This window comes from Rhinoderma darwinii, chromosome 2 (genome assembly GCF_050947455.1).
Source record: "Rhinoderma darwinii isolate aRhiDar2 chromosome 2, aRhiDar2.hap1, whole genome shotgun sequence".
Classification (NCBI taxonomy): Eukaryota; Metazoa; Chordata; class Amphibia; order Anura; family Rhinodermatidae; genus Rhinoderma; species Rhinoderma darwinii.
Window position 1 is genome coordinate 480,394,082 of NC_134688.1, and position 17,565 is coordinate 480,411,646.

At 48.1% G+C, this 17,565-nt stretch overlaps 1 protein-coding gene across 1 annotated transcript in view; it reads right to left on the reverse strand.

Moving 5' to 3' along the window:
• The window catches only part of PLA1A (phospholipase A1 member A), a 44,161-nt gene that overhangs the window by 17,811 nt on the left and 8,785 nt on the right, over positions 1-17,565 (reverse strand). The window contains exons 2-7 of the mRNA XM_075854728.1: positions 9,603-9,816; positions 9,279-9,456; positions 8,015-8,123; positions 6,651-6,752; positions 5,609-5,695; positions 4,004-4,171 (exon numbers count right to left, since the gene is read on the reverse strand). Coding sequence (XP_075710843.1) covers positions 4,004-4,171; positions 5,609-5,695; positions 6,651-6,752; positions 8,015-8,123; positions 9,279-9,456; positions 9,603-9,816 — 858 coding nt within the window. The remainder of the gene's footprint in view (positions 1-4,003; positions 4,172-5,608; positions 5,696-6,650; positions 6,753-8,014; positions 8,124-9,278; positions 9,457-9,602; positions 9,817-17,565) is intronic.

Below are 17,565 nucleotides of genomic sequence, written 5' to 3' on the forward strand. Positions count from 1 at the left end.
GGGTAGTACCTATACGTGGGCAGTACCTATACGTGGGCAGGACACAATGATGAGGGTAGTACCTATACGTGGGCAGGACACAATGATGAGGGTAGTACTTATACGTGGGCAGGACACAATGATGAGGGTAGTACCTATACGTGGGCAGGACACAATGATGAGGGTAGTACCTATATGTGGGCAGGGCACAATGATGAGGGTAGTACCTATATGTGGGCAGGACACAATGATGAGGGTAGTACCTATACATGGGCAGGACACAATGATGAGGGTAGTACCTATACGTGGGCAGGACACAATGATGAGGGTAGTACCTATACGTGGGCAGGACACAATGATGAGGGTAGTACCTATATGTGGGCAGGACAAAATGATGAGGGTAGTACCTATACGTGGGCAGGACACAATGATGAGGGTAGTAACTATACGTGGGCAGGACACAATGATGAGGGTAGTACCTATACGTGGGCAGGACACAATGATGAGGGTAGTCCCTATACGTGGGCAGGACACAATGATGAGGGTAGTCTCTATACGTGGGCAGGACACAATGATTAGGGTAGTACCTATACGTGGGCAGGACACTTTGATGAGGGTAGTACCTATACGTGGGCAGGACACAATGATGAGGGTAGTACCTATACGTGGGCAGGACACAAAGATGAGGGTAGTACTTATACGTGGGCAGGACACAATGATGAGGGTAGACCCTATACGTGGGCAGGACACAATGATGAGGGTAGTCCCTATACGTGGGCAGGACACAATGAAGAGAGTAGTACCTATACGTGGGCAGGGCACAATGATGAGGGTAGTACCTATATGTGGGCAGGACACAATGATGAGGGTAGTACCTATACGTGGGCAGGACACTTCGATTAGGGTTGCACCTATACGTGGGCAGGACACAATGATAAGGGTAGTACCTATACGTGGGCAGGAAACTTTGATGAGGGTAGCACCTATACGTGGGCAGGACACAATGATGAGGGTAGTACCTATACGTGGGCAGGACACAATGATGAGGGTAGTACCTATACGTGGGCAGGGCACAATGATGAGGGTAGTACCTATACGTGGGCAGGACACAATGATGAGGGTAGTACCTATACGTGGGCAGGACACAATGATGAGGGTAGTCCCTATACATGGGCAGGACACAATGATGAGGGTAGTCCCTATACGTGGGCAGGACACAATGATTAGGGTAGTACCTATACGTGGGCAGGACACTTTGATGAGGGTAGTACCTATACGTGGGCAGTACCTATACGTGGGCAGGACACAATGATGAGGGTAGTACCTATACGTGGGCAGGACACATTGATGAGGGTAGTACTTATACGTGGGCAGGACACAATGATGAGGGTAGTACCTATACGTGGGCAGGACACAATGATGAGGGTAGTACCTATACGTGGGCAGGACACAATGATGAGGGTAGTCCCTATACGTGGGCAGGACACAATGATGAGGGTAGTCCCTATACGTGGGCAGGACACAATGATGAGGGTAGTCCCTATACGTGGGCAGGACACAATGATTAGGGTAGTACCTATACGTGGGCAGGACACTTTGATGAGGGTAGTACCTATACGTGGGCAGGACACAATGATGAGGGTAGTACCTATACGTGGGCAGGACACATTGATGAGGGTAGTACTTATACGTGGGCAGGACACAATGATGAGCGTAGTACCTATACGTGGGCAGGACACAATGATGAGGGTAGTACCTATACGTGGGCAGGACACAATGATGAGGGTAGTACCTATACGTGGGCAGGGCACAATGATGAGGGTAGTACCTATACGTGGGCAGGGCACAATGATGAGGGTAGTACCTATACGTGGGCAGGACACAATGATGAGGGTAGTACCTATACGTGGGCAGGACACAATGATGAGGGTAGTACATATACGTGGGCAGGGCACAATGATGAGGGTAGTACCTATATGTGGGCAGGACACAATGATGAGGGTAGTACCTATACATGGGCAGGACACAATGATGAGGGTAGTACCTATACGTGGGCAGGACACAATGATGAGGGTAGTACCTATACGTGGGCAGGACAAAATGATGAGGGTAGTACCTATACGTGGGCAGGACACAATGATGAGGGTAGTAACTATACGTGGGCAGGACACAATGATGAGGGTAGTACCTATACGTGGGCAGGACACAATGATGAGGGTAGTCCCTATACGTGGGCAGGACACAATGATGAGGGTAGTCCCTATACGTGGGCAGGACACAATGATTAGGGTAGTACCTATACGTGGGCAGGACACTTTGATGAGGATAGTACCTATACGTGGGCAGGACACAATGATGAGGGTAGTACCTATACGTGGGCAGGACACAATGATGAGGGTAGTACTTATACGTGGGCAGGACACAATGATGAGGGTAGTACCTATACGTGGGCAGGACACAATGATGAGGGTAGTACCTATACGTGGGCAGGACACAATGATGAGGGTAGTACCTATACGTGGGCAGGGCACAATGATGAGGGTAGTACCTATACGTGGGCAGGGCACAATGATGAGGGTAGTACCTATACGTGGGCAGGACACAATGATGAGGGTAGTACCTATACGTGGGCAGGACACAATGATGAGGGTAGTACATATACGTGGGCAGGGCACAATGATGAGGGTAGTACCTATATGTGGGCAGGACACAATGATGAGGGTAGTACCTATACATGGGCAGGACACAATGATGAGGGTAGTACCTATACGTGGGCAGGACACAATGATGAGGGTAGTACCTATACGTGGGCAGGACAAAATGATGAGGGTAGTACCTATACGTGGGCAGGACACAATGATGAGGGTAGTAACTATACGTGGGCAGGACACAATGATGAGGGTAGTACCTATACGTGGGCAGGACACAATGATGAGGGTAGTCCCTATACGTGGGCAGGACACAATGATGAGGGTAGTCCCTATACGTGGGCAGGACACAATGATTAGGGTAGTACCTATACATGGGCAGGACACTTTGATGAGGATAGTACCTATACGTGGGCAGGACACAATGATGAGGGTAGTACCTATACGTGGGCAGGACACAATGATGAGGGTAGTACTTATACGTGGGCAGGACACAATGATGAGGCTAGACCCTATAAGTGGGCAGGACACAATGATGAGGGTAGTCCCTATACGTTGGCAGGACACAATGATGAGGGTAGTACCTATACGTGGGCAGGACACTTTGATGAGGGTAGCACCTATACGTGGGCAGGACACAATGATGAGGGTAGTACCTATATGTGGGCAGGACACAATGATGAGGGTAGTACCTATACGTGGGCCGGACACAATGATGAGGGTAGTCCCTATACGTGGGCAGGACACAATGATGAGGGTAGTCCCTATACGTGGGCAGGACACAATGATGAGGGTTGTACCTATACGTGGGCAGGACACTTTGATGAGGGTAGTACCTATACATGGGCAGGGCACAATGATGAGGGTAGTACCTATACGTGGGCAGGACACAATGATGAGGGTAGTACCTATACGTGGGCAGGACACAATGATGAGGGTAGTACCTATACGTGGGCAGGTCACAATGATGAGGGTAGTACCTATACGTGGGCAGGACACAATAATGAGGGTAGTCCCTATACGTGGGCAGGACACAATGATGAGGGTAGTCCCTATACGTGGGCAGGACACAATGATGAGGGTAGTACCTATACGTGGGCAGGACACTTTGATGAGGGTAGTCCCTATGCGTGGGCAGGACACTTTGATGAGGGTAGTACCTATACGTGGGCAGGACACAATGATGAGGGTAGTACCTATACGTGGGCAGGACACAATGATGAGGGTAGTACCTATACGTGGGCAGGACACAATGATGAGGGTAGTACCTATACATGGGCAGGACACAATGATGAGGGTAGTACCTATACGTGGGCAGGACACAATGATGAGGGTAGTACCTATACGTGGGCAGGTAACAATGATGAGGGTAGTACCTATACGTGGGCAGGAGGACATCTGGGACATCTGACAATCCCTGCAATGACCCTCTTGGAACATCTGGTAGCTGGAGCACGAAAATCCAGTGTATGAGCAGATCCCCCGCACGGCATTGATGAACATGATGACCGATCTCATGTGATCACAGATCAAGTATCCGTACACTGCAAATGTTCATAATAAGTAATGGTTAATGGAAATCCATGAATGTGACAGGATGCTCGGCTGGAAGAAGCTGTGCTCAAATACTCTGCACAGCTAAAAGTCCTGGTGTTTATACATTGTACACAATAACACAGTCCACAGTGAGTTCCCCCTAGTGGTGGCTGTAGGCAGCAGAATGTTATCATGTAACTCTATGGGAGCTGTATATATCTGTATGTAGTGAGCTCCGCCTAGTGGTGACTGTATATATCTGTATGTAGTGAGCCCCCCCTAGTGGTGGCTGCAGGCAGCAGAATGTTATCATGTAACTCTATGGGAGCTGTATATATCTGTATGTAGTGAGCTCCCCCTAGTAGTATCTGCAGCCAGCAGAATGTGATCATGCAACTCTATGGGAGCTGTATATATCTGTATTTAGTGAGCTCCCTCTAGTGGTGGCTGCAGGCAGCAGAATGTGATCATGTAACTCTATGGGAGCTGTACATATCTGTATGTAGTGAGCTCCGCCTAGTGGTGACTGTATATATCTGTATGTAGTGAGCTCCCCCTAGTGGTGGCTGCAGGCAGCAGAATGTGATCATGCAACTCGATGGGAGCTGTAAATATCTGTATGTAGTGAGCTCCACCTAGTGGTAGCTGCAGGCAGCAGAATGTTATCATGTTACTCTATGGGAGCTGTATATATCTGTATGTAGTGAGCTCCCCTAGTGGTGACTGCAGGCAGCAGAATGTTATCATGTAACTCTATGGGAGCTGTATATAACTGTATGTAGTGAGCACCCTCTAGTGGTGGCTGCAGGCAGCAGAATGTTATCATGTAACTCTATGGGAGCTGTATATATCTGTATGTAGTGAGCTCCCCCTAGTGGTGGCTGCAGGCAGCAGAATGTTATCATGTAACTCTATGGGAGCTGTATATAACTGTATGTAGTGAGCACCCTCTAGTGGTGACTGCAGGCAGCAGAATGTTATCATGTAACTCTATGGGAGCTGTATGTATCTGTATGTAGTGAGCTCCCCTAGTGGTGGCTGCAGGCTGCAGAATGTTATCATGTAACTCTATGGGAGCTGTATATATCTCTATGTAGTTAGCTCCCCCTAGTGGTGGCTGCAGGTAGCAGAATGTTATCATGTAACTCTATGGGAGCTGTATATATCTGTATGTAGTTAGCTCCCCCTAGTGGTGGCTGCAGGCAGCAGAATGTTATCATGTAACTCTATGGGCGCTGTATATATCTGTATGTAGTGAGTTCCCCCTAGTGGTGGCTGCAGGCAGACAGAATCTTTTCATTTCTTTCATATCCAAATCCACTGACAGAATATTTATTCCAATATGTCACAACAAATGGCTCATTTAGAACATTGGTTGAGTTGTTCATCTGGGGTCGTTATCTTTTCTACATTATGTGATGACTTATTATATTATTATATCTCACGGTTTCGTAATGACGGACACCCCGGCTGATCCCGACCTCCATTGATGAAGTAATCCACGTGTCCCACCGGGATGCGAATGCCAAAGTCTGGAGAGAATTAAAACAGGAATATTCATCAAACACAACCTGAAATATAGCATAATAATGTTATAATAATACGGGTGACATCACTCGGATCGCTGCTGTACTCCTCTGCAATTAGGAACAATATATACAACCTATAATATTACATTATATCATGTCTTATACTCCAGTCACATCCAAAGCTGCATTCACAATTATGCTGACTACTATGTAGAATTTGTTAACACTGTGCCGACAGATACCCGCCCCCGCCCCCTATATCTTAGCTGAGATTTCATAATGCACTTGAATGCAACCCATTGTGGAACATTTATTTTTTTCTACATTACACTGCTATCGTGGTGCCTGGTGAAAACACAACATCTGCCACAATGCACAACAGCAGAGCATTTTCTGTACAAGTCCTGAACCAGCAGGGGGCAGCAAGAAGATGTGAGGTCCTGCAGCCTGAGAGCTAACATGAAAGCAGCATGATTTTGAATGCAGCACTGGATGGGACTGGAGTAGAAGACCTGGTGTAAGAGGAGATCAGTAGAACAAAGAATTTACAAGTCTTGATTATTATTCTCCTCCTGTTTTGTGTATGCAGCTCATATGCAGACCTATGCGTCTCCATGGAAACAGAGGCAGATGAAAGAGAGGAGATAGTGGGAGTAATACATGACGGCAGGATCAGACTACACCGAGTTTGTAGTCTGTTACCATGGAGACACATAGATGTGCATAGGAACTGAAGATGCAAAATGGGAGGAGATTTTTAATCAAGTATAGACACCCTTCAAGACGCCTGATAAAGGGTAACCTGGCACAATCACAGCCCGATAATAAAAGCGTGTTTTGCAGCAGGACGCAGTCCCTGTCTGATGTTACTAGTTTAGTTATGCCGTTGTGGGAGGGTTGGCACCAGCTACGTCTTCCACCTACAGATATATAATACATCAGAGAGCTCGGACATTACTGTCTGTGTCAGTATGTAGTGCCTCCACAAATATGGCGTCGCTCGGGTCCAGCCTCTCTTCAGGGCCAGTTTTTGTGAACTTGTAACCAGCAGGATCCAGACCTGGGAGAAAAAGGCGACAGTAAACAAGAGAAATAATGAAGAGTTCCCACAAACAATCTCCTTAAAGACAGTAACTACTTATTAGAAGAGTCCACAAAGTCTCCTCCTGCTGAGAACCCCAGCGATCACCAGTGATCTGTGGGGACACCTGGCAGTAAGTGTTCAGTTTCTCTGCAGCGCCACCACAGGAGAAATGTAGTATTACACGGTGCCCATTCTTATCAATGTGTTGTCTGTGTAATACAGGACAGGAAGGGTCCTCCTGAGAGAGAGAGAGACGCTCTATGTGACCGCTCTCCACTCTGCCCGAGAGTTGAGGATCCTAAACAGAGGACCCCCCCCTATTATCTCATAATTCACTAATAGGGTGTATGGAGATGGGTTTTCTAAACTGGACAATCCCTTGAAAAGAAGAAATTCACCTTAATGAGTTTGTCTTACTAAGACATTAGAACCTAATAGGGCAAGTAAGTTACGAGGAGGGGAGTAAGAGCTGGACCAGAAAGACGTATCAGTGGCTCCCACTCTGGTGGAGAAATGTATGGGCGGTCACAACTTCAAGGGCGGCTTCATTTCAGATCAGGGTTGTCTTCAGAAGTATCTAGGAAACCCCTTTTCTAGAACCCTGACCCTTAGCTGCCCCATCAGCAATTAGGGACCCCAGCAGCAGACTCCCCCACAATCATCTATTAGTGGGGGAACCCAACTCTGAGTCATGACTTAGGGATCATTGGAAACACTCTTTGCAGCAGTTCTCCCTTCTGGCTATTGGGGTGGACGTTCCCGTACAAGACGTGACCCTCTTTTTAACACCGTATGTCCCAGTAGGGTTGTGGACAGGACCGGTATCATTGATATGGGGACATAAATCAGGAGCACACCCGATCCCAGATAGAAACGGCAGCAATGTTATAAAACGGTCCCGAATCCCTTTGGTGTTGGTTGGACATCTCTTCAGCACAGAGTTTTCAGTACAGTGCCATTGTTTTCAGCTGCTCCATGGTCCCTTGATTTTTCTATAGGAGCTGCTGGTCCCCATCCTCCCCAACACAATTAACGTGTCAAGAATATTGTACAGGTGACGGGTGTGAGCTGAGGAGTGACGGCCCGTGCCTATAGGTGCCTGCGGTGTGAAGCCTCGTATGTAAATATAATCTATGAAATGAGAAGGAAGCTGTGCCCTAATATGTATGAGGAACCTGGCCCAAGGCCCAGTAACTGTGGCCTCAGCCGATGACCCCATTGTGTTCACTGCTACTAACCTGTGATCTTTCCAATGCGGCCACCAAAGTGATGTCCCACATATCCAGCAACGTGAGCGCCAAGAGAGACTCCGATCAAGTGAAAAGATCCTTCTGTAGATCCTAATTCCTGTAGATTCATCCCAATAAGAGGGTCAGAAGATCTAAACATGGATGGACACTCATTTGTGTGAGTCTAGGGCTACATAGCGGCACGAGTCGATGGTGGTCCTATTGGGAGCAGATGGTGATCCTACAAGGTCATTTATTCAGCCTCCACTATGCATTGCCCCCTACTCATTTACAGGGGGATGTAATGTCAAGGCCATAGTCAGTGATGTTGTATGTCCACCATTAACACCCAAAGGGGACACTGAGCCTGAGAGCGATGGTGAATGTGAGCAGATATTAGACATGTGAGCCGTATAACACTTGTTCTAGAGGACTTGATTTAGAAGAAAAATGTTGATGGTCTAGAGGATCTTGATGATCTAATAAAACATTGATAATCTAGAAGAACATCACTAATCTAGAGCAATATCATTGTTCTAAATGAACGCCAGAGTTCTAGTGGAACATCAATGGTCTAGAAGAACATCAATTATCTAGAGGAACATCATTTATCTAGAGAAATATCAATGTTCTAAAGGAACGTCAGAGTTCCAGTGGAACATCAATGGTCTAGAAGAACAACAACCATCAGAGGAATGTAATACTCTAGAAGAACATGAATTATCTATTATCTGTGGTCTATGTAAACAATGGTCTAAAAGAACATCAGTGTTTTAAAAGAACATCAATGATCTACAACCATCAGAAATCTGTAAGAACATCAGTCATCTACAGGAACGCTAGGATTCTAGTGGACAATCAATCATCTAGAAGAACATCAATTATAACAATTTGTGGTTCTCAATCAGTGGCCTCTATAAACATCAATGGAATAGAAGATCGTTAATTATCTAGAGGAACATCAATGATCTCGAAGAACATCAGTTATCTAAAACCAATGATCTACTGGGACATCAGTATTCTATAAGAACCTTTAGTGATCTAGAGGAACACCAGTATTTCAGTGGACAATCCATGTTCTAGAAGAACACCAATTATCTAGAATCAAAGGTCTCAATCAGTGTTCTCTATAAACATCAGTGATCTACAACATCAATGATCTAGAAAAATATCAGTGGTCTAGATAAGCATCAATCAACTGGAAGAACATCTGGGACATCAGTATTCTAGAAAAAAGGTCTAAAGAACTTTAATATTCAAGAAAGCTGATTACCAGAAAGCGATGTATAAGTGCCACCACCTCCCGGCTGAGTCTTGGAACGTTATCAACTGCTTGGTTATATTTAGCTGTGGCACCACAGACCCAGTCCACCGCCACCACGTTAACCACCCCAGAGGCCAGCAGAGATGCCACCATGTTGTCCATCCAGGTTGGCTTAGTTCCCAAAGCCCTAAAAGAAAAAAGTCAATGTGAACAAGATGCAACCGGGCAGGAGGAATGTACCCCATAAAGCCAATAATAAAAGAACTCTTTAATGACTTCTGGTGACCTTCTCATGTACACATTATATACCATATCATCTACGGATCTCCTGACCTGAAGCCATGAATGATGACCTTGGTGTCCAGAGTCGCATTGAAGGCCGAGTTCTCCATACTGAGCGTCTCGTTAGCCTGGATGAGCTCAGCACATGTTGGGTTCCTGGGAGTGAAGAGCAGGAACTGCGCATGGAGGTTATTATCCCGAAAAAATCCTGATGTCTTGAAGTCGGCACAATCATGGATGAGAGGGGGAGGAATGTGTGAAACGACTGCAGAAAAAAGAGAGCGAGATCCTTCATCATGATCATAACGGGGCTGATGTATCAGTAGGATCAACGTGAACTTTGCTGGAAGCCTGTAGGACACGTTTATGGTCCTTGATATGAAGATGTAGATGACCTAATAAGCTGAGTTTTTATGGTGCCCCATTTATTACAACCTCCAACACACGTGGTCCGTGATCCACCACATTACAACCACTCCACACGCTCTTCATTGAGCCATAATGGTGGTAATGGTGGCATCTACGTCATTGTTGGTGGGTTCTATTTTCTATTCTGGGGCATTAATGGCAGTTGTACCAACTCCGAAGCACAACACATCTGGTCTTATGTTCCATCTGCTTCATTCTGCATCCTCTGATTGGAAGCCCCTAGAAATAGATGAACCCAGAACAGGCGATCCAATGCACCAATGACCATCTATGACCCAGCTTAGAGGATCTCCTAATGCTCCTTGAGTGCCGGTCATGGCGTTGTCATAGTGATAAGCAGGTAAAATTCGATATTAGGACACTGTGGGCCGTGAATGTTCGCCAAGGGAAGAACATTCACTTTAATGGCTCTGAAAATAATCTTATTGATTGGAGATTGGAAAGTCGCAACGTCCAGACGCTGGTTAGTATGGGAGGTGATAGGTGGCCGGAGGGATTCTCTCAGCTTTATAGAAATAGAGAGAAAGGGATTTGGTGACTGGCTAGGTGGGGTTAGGTAAATGCTTCTGATGGGTTTCATGTAGCTCATTGGTTGGATGTCATTCAGCTGCTGATGCTGCTTATGTGCAGCTGTATGAGTTGTGCTTTGACTTCCTGCTGTGAGAGGGGATGAGAGAGCTGCAACATTCAGTGTTTGGACACAGAGCTGATCACTTGTCTGCTGCGGAGACCACACACTGTGAAGAACTGGTGGATATTATAGTAAATCCCTTATACATTATTGAAATGGATATTTTTTTGGGGGGAGGGCAAATTTTTGGTTCACAATCCCTGCAATACAGCAGAACCTGGAAAAAATATAGAATCCCGGGCTCATGTGCGCTGGTGCACATTTACATTGTAGACTCCGTCTATTCGGATTCATTTATTTATTATAGCGCTACCATCAAACCCCCATCGTTCAGTGATGGAATCCCTGATCCGGAATATAACAGAAGCGACAAATAACTTATAGAGCGCTGCAATAAATAAATGAATCAGAGTAAAAGGATTGTACAATGTAAATGCAAAAAGTGCAGCGTTGTGAGGGGCGTCTAGAAAGGAATAGACAAAAGAGGCTACAAAACAAAAATAGGGATCAGCAGAAAGTGTGACCCTAAAAATGAGCACCAAGAAAATATTCATCAAATAAATTGTAAATAACGTGCACTGATTGTATGAAAGAGCGAGTGCGCTCCTACGAGGCGAAGACTGAGGCGCTGTTCACACACGGAACTAAAAACGTCTGAAAAAACTGAGCTTTTTTCAAGGGAAAACACCTAATGATTTTCAGGCGTTTATTAATCAAAGTCGTGTTTTTCTTGGCGTTTTTAACGTCAGAGTCAATGAAAAACGGCTCCAAAAACGGCTCAAGAGGTGACATGCACTTCTTTTTCGCGGCCGTTTTCCCATTGCAATCAATGGGCAGATGTTTGGAGGCGTTCCGCTTCCGATCTTTAAGCCGTGTGAACATACCCTTACTGTGCGGTGCGGCAGGATGTATTACGGTACAGAACGGCAGGAAGTATCACTGTGTAGTGTGATAGGAAGCATTAGGCTGGGTTCACACAGAGATTTTTGACAAGTTTTTTGACGCGGGAACCGCGCCGCAAAACTCGTCACAAACGGGCCGAAAGTTCCTACCTTTGATTTCAATGGGAGGCAGAGGCGTCTTTTTCCCGCGAGCAGTAAAACCGTCTCGCGGGAGAAAGAAGGGACATGCCCTATATTTGGGCGTTTACGCCTCTGACCTCCCATTGACATCAATGGCAGGCAGAGAAAGCGTATTTCGCGGCGTTTTATGCCCACAGCGCTCAATGGACGCGGGCGAAAAACGCAGAGAAAATCGGCGTGCAGGGAGAGGAAAATCTGCCTCAAACTTCCAAACGGAATTTTGAGGCAGAATTTGCGCCTGCAAAAAACTCTGTGTGAACCCGGCCTTACATGTGCAGTGTGACACAAAATATTACTGTGCAACATGGCAGGGAGTATTAGGGTATGTTCACACTCCCTATTTACGGACGTAATTCAGCCGTTTTACGCCTGGAATTACGCCCGAAAAAACGGCTCCAAACCGTCTGCAAACATCTGCCCATTAAATTCAATGGGTCTTATGATGTTCTGTGCAGACAGGCTTATTTTTTATGAGTCGCTGTCAAAAGACGGCGTGTAAAAAGTCGCCCGCCTCAAAGAAGTGCCTGTCACTTCTTGAGACGTAATTGGAGCCGTTTATCATGAACTCCATAGAAAAACAGCTCCAATTACGCGAGTACGAGCAATTACGTCTGAAATTATGGATCTGTTTTCGCCTATAAAAAACAGCTCCGTAATATCTGACGTAATTGGCGTTGACGTGTGAACATACCCTAAAAGTGCAGCGTGGCAGGAAGTATTATTGTGCAATGTTATAGGAAGTATTCAGTGCAGTGCGGCAGTAATAATTACTGTGCCGTGGGACAAGAAGTATAACTGTCAGTGTAACAGGAGGTATTACTGTGCAGCGTGGCAGGGAATATTACGGTGCAGCGTGGCAGGGAGTATTACAGCGCAGCATGGCAGGGAGTATTACTGTGCAGCATGGCAGGGAGTATTACAGCGCAGCATGGCAGGGAGTATTATAGTGCAGCGTGGCAGGGAGTATTACTGTGCAGTGTGGCAGGGGGTATTACTGTGCAGCGTGGCAGGGAGTATTACTGTGCAGCATGGCAGGGAGTATTACAGCGCAGCATGGCAGGGAGTATTATAGTGCAGCGTGGCAGGGAGTATTACTGTGCAGTGTGGCAGGGAGTATTATAGTGCAGTGTGGCAGGGAGTATTACTGTGCAGCATGGCAGGGAGTATTATAGTGCAGCGTGGCAGGGAGTATTACTGTGCAGTGTGGCAGGGAGTATTATAGCGCAGCGTGGCAGGGAGTATTACTGTGCAGCATGGCAGGGAGTATTACAGCGCAGCATGGCAGGGAGTATTATAGTGCAGCGTGGCAGGGAGTATTACTGTGCAGTGTGGCAGGGGGTATTACTGTGCAGTGTGGCAGGGGGTATTACTGTGCAGCGTGGCAGGGAGTATTATAGCGCAGCATGGCAGGGAGTATTATAGTGCAGCGTGGCAGGGAGTATTATAGTGCAGCGTGGCAGGGAGTATTACTGTGCAGTGTGGCAGGGAGTATTACAGCGCAGCATGGCAGGGAGTATTATAGTGCAGCGTGGCAGGGAGTATTACTGTGCAGTGTGGCAGGGAGTATTACAGCGCAGCGTGGCAGGGAGTATTATAGTGCAGCGTGGCAGGGAGTATTACTGTGCAGTGTGGCAGGGAGTATTATAGTGCAGTGTGGCAGGGAGTATTACTGTGCAGCATGGCAGGGAGTATTATAGTGCAGCGTGGCAGGGAGTATTACTGTGCAGCGTGGCAGGGAGTATTATAGTGCAGCGTGGCAGGGAGTATTACTGTGCAGCATGGCAGGGAGTATTATAGTGCAGCGTGGCAGGGAGTATTACTGTGCAGCATGGCAGGGAGTATTATAGTGCAGCGTGGCAGGGAGTATTACTGTGCAGCGTGGCAGGGAGTATTACTGTGCAGCGTGGCAGGGAGTATTACTGTGCAGCGTGGAAGGGAGTATTACAGTGCAGCGTGGCAGGGAGTATTATAGTGCAGCGTGGCAGGGAGTATTATAGTGCAGCGTGGCAGGGAGTATTACTGTGCAGTGTGGCAGGGAGTATTACAGCGCAGCATGGCAGGGAGTATTATAGTGCAGCGTGGCAGGGAGTATTATAGTGCAGCGTGGCAGGGAGTATTACTGTGAGGTGGCAGGGAGTATTACAGCGCAGCGTGGCAGGGAGTATTATAGTGCAGTGTGGCAGGGAGTATTACTGTGCAGCATGGCAGGGAGTATTATAGTGCAGCGTGGCAGGGAGTATTACTGTGCAGCATGGCAGGGAGTATTATAGTGCAGTGTGGCAGGGAGTATTACTGTGCAGCGTGGCAGGGAGTATTACTGTGCAGCGTGGAAGGGAGTATTACAGCGCAGCGTGGCAGGGAGTATTATAGTGCAGCGTGGCAGGGAGTATTATAGTGCAGCGTGGCAGGGAGTATTACTGTGCAGCATGGCAGGGAGTATTATAGTGCAGCGTGGCAGGGAGTATTACTGTGCAGCGTGGAAGGGAGTATTATAGTGCAGCGTGGAAGGGAGTATTACTGTGCAGCGTGGCAGGGAGTATTATAGTGCAGCATGGCAGGGAGTATTACTGTGCAGTATGGCAGGGATTATTATAGTTCAGCGTGGCAGGGAGTATTATTGTGCAGCGTGGAAGGTAGTATTACTGTGCAGCGTGGCAGGGAGTATTATAGTGCAGCGTGGCAGGGAGTATTACTGTGCAGCGTGGTAGGGAGTATTATAGTGCAGCGTGGAAGGGAGTATTACTGTGCAGCGTGCCAGGGAGTATTATAGTGCAGCGTGGTAGGGAGTATTACTGTGCAGCGTGGAAGGGAGTATTACTGTGCAGCGTGGCAGGGAGTATTATAGTGCAGCGTGGCAGGGATTATTACTGTACAGCGTGGCAGGGAGTATTATTGTGCAACGTGGCAGGCGGTATTATAGCGCAACGTGGCAGGGAGTAGTATATCGCAGCGTGGCAGGGAGTATTATAGAGCAGCGTGGCAGGGAGTATTATAGCGCAGCATGGCATAGAGTATTATAGTGCATTGTGGCAGGGAGTATTACTGTGCAGCGTGGCAGGGAGTATTATAGTGCAGCGTGGAAGGGAGTATTACTGCTCAGCGTGGCAGGGAGTAATACTGTGCAGTGTGGCAGGGGGTATTATAGCGCAGCGTGGTAGGGAGTATTACTGTGCAGCGTGGTAGGGAGTATAATAGTGCAGCGTGGCAGGGAGTATTAGTGCAGCGTGGCAGGGAGTATTATAGTGCAGCGTGGAAGGTAGTATTACTGTGCAGCGTGGCAGGGAGTATTATAGTGCAGCGTGGAAGGGAATATTACTGTGCAGTGTGGCAGGGAGTATTATAGTGCAGCATGGCAGGGAGTATTATAGTGCAGCGTGGCAGGGAGTATTACTGTGCAGCGTGGCAGGGAGTATTATAGCGCAGCGTGGCAGGGAGTATTATAGTGCAGCGTGGCAGGGAGCATTATTGTGCAGCGTGGCAGGGAGAATTACTGTGCAGTGTGGCAGGGGGTATTATAGCCCAGCGTGGCAGGGAGTGTTACTGTGCAGCATGGCAGGTATTATTACTGTGCAGTGTGGCAGGCAGTATTACTGTGCAGTGTGGCAGGGAGTATTACAGCGCAGCGTGGCAGGGAGTATTATAGTGCAGTGTGGCAGGGAGTATTATAGTGCAGCGTGGCAGGGAGTATTATTGGGCAGCGTGGCAGGGAGTATTACAGCGCAGCGTGGCAGGGAGTATTACAGTGCAGCCTGGCAGGGAGTATTATAGTGCAGCGTGGCAGTGAGTATTATAGCGCACCGTGGCAGGGGTATTATAGTGCAGCGTGGCAGGGAGTATTATAGCGCAGCGTGGCAGGGAGTATTACTGTGCAGCGTGGCAGGGAGTATTATAGCGCAGCATGGCAGGGAGTATTATAGTGCAGCGTAGCAGGGAGTATTAGTGAAGCGTGGCAGGGAGTATTATAGTGCAGTGTGGCAGGGAGTATTATAGTGCAGTGTGGCGGTAGTGTTACAGCGCAGCCTTGCAGGGAGTATTATAGTGCAGCGTGGCAGGGAATATTACTGTGCAGTGCGGCAGGGAGTATTACAGCGCAGCGTGGCAGGGAGTATTATAGTGCAGTGTGGCAGGGAGTATTATAGTGCAGCGTGGCAGGGAGTATTACTGTGCAGCGTGGCAGGGAGTATTACAGTGCAGCGTGGCAGGGAGTATTACTGTGCAGCATGGCAGGGAGTATTACTGTGCAGCGTGGCAGGGAGTATTATAATGCAGCATGGCAGGGAGTATTATAGTGCAGCGTGGCAGGGAGTATTATAGTGCAGCGTGGCAGGGAGTATTATAGTGCAGCGTGGCAGGGAGTGTTACAGCGCAGCCTGGCAGGGAGTATTACTGTGCAGCATGGCAGGGAGTATTATAGTGCAGCGTGGAAGGGAGTATTACTGTGCAGCGTGGCAGGGAGTATTATTGTGCAGTTCGGCAGGGAGTATTACAGCGCAGCGTGGCAGGGAGTATTATAGTGCAGTGTGGCAGGGAGTATTATAGTGCAGCGTGGCAGGGAGTATTACTGTGCAGCGTGGCAGGGAGTACTACAGCGCAGCGTGGCAGGGAGTATTACTGTGCAGCATGGCAGGGAGTATTATAGTGCAGCGTGGCAGGGAGTATTACTGTGCAGCGTGGCAGGGAGTATTATAGCACAGCGTGGCAGGGAGTATTATAGTTCAGCGTGGCAGGGAGTATTATAGTGCAGCGTGGCAGAGAGTGTTACAGCGCAGCCTGGCAGGGAGTATTACTGTGCAGCGTGGCAGGGAGTATTATAGTGCAGCGTGGAAGGGAGTATTACTGTGCAGCGTGGCAGGGAGTATTACTGTGCAGTGTGGCAGGGAGTATTACTGTTCAGCGTGGTAGGGAGTATTACTGTGCAGTGCGGCAGGGAGTATTACAGCGCAGCGTGGCAGGGAGTATTATAGTGCATTGTGGCAGGGAGTATTATAGTGCAGCGTCGCAGGGAGTATTACTGTGCAGCGTGGCAGGGAGTATTACAGCGCAGCGTGGCAGGGAGTATTACTGTGCAGCATGGCAGGGAGTATTATAGTGCAGCATGGCAGGGAGTATTATAGTGCAGCGTGGCAGGGAGTATTATAGTGCAGCGTGGCAGGGAGTATTACTGTGCAGCGTGGCAGGGAGTATTATAGCGCAGCGTGGCAGGGAGTATTATAGTGCAGCGTGGCAGGGAGTATTACAGCGCAGCGTGGCAGGGAGTATTATAGTGCAGTGTGGCAGGGAGTATTATAGTGCAGCGTGGCAGGGAGTATTACTGTGCAGTGTGGCAGAGAGTATTACTGTGCAGCGTGGCAGGGAGTATTACAGTGCAGCGTGGCAGGGAGTATTATAGTGCAGTTTGGCAGGGAGTATTATAGTGCAGCGTGGCAGGGAGTATTACTGTGCAGCGTGGCAGGGAGTATTACAGCGCAGCGTGGCAGGGAGTATTACTGTGCAGCATGGCAGGGAGTATTATAGTGCAGCGTGGCAGGGAGTATTACTGTGCAGCGTGGCAGGGAGTATTATAGTGCAGCGTGGCAGGGAATATTATAGTGCAGCGTGGCAGGGAGTATTATAGTGCAGCATGGCAGGGAGTATTATAGTGCAGTGTGGCAGAGAGTGTTACAGCGCAGCCTGGCAGGGAGTATTACTGTGCAGCATGGCAGGGAGTATTATAGTGCAGCGTGGAAGGGAGTAGTACTGTGCAGTGTGGCAGGGAGTATTACTGTGCAGTGTGGCAGGGAGTATTACTGTGCAGCGTGGTAGGGAGTATTACTGTGCAGTGCGGCAGGGAGTATTACAGCGCAGCGTGGCAGGGAGTATTATAGTGCATTGT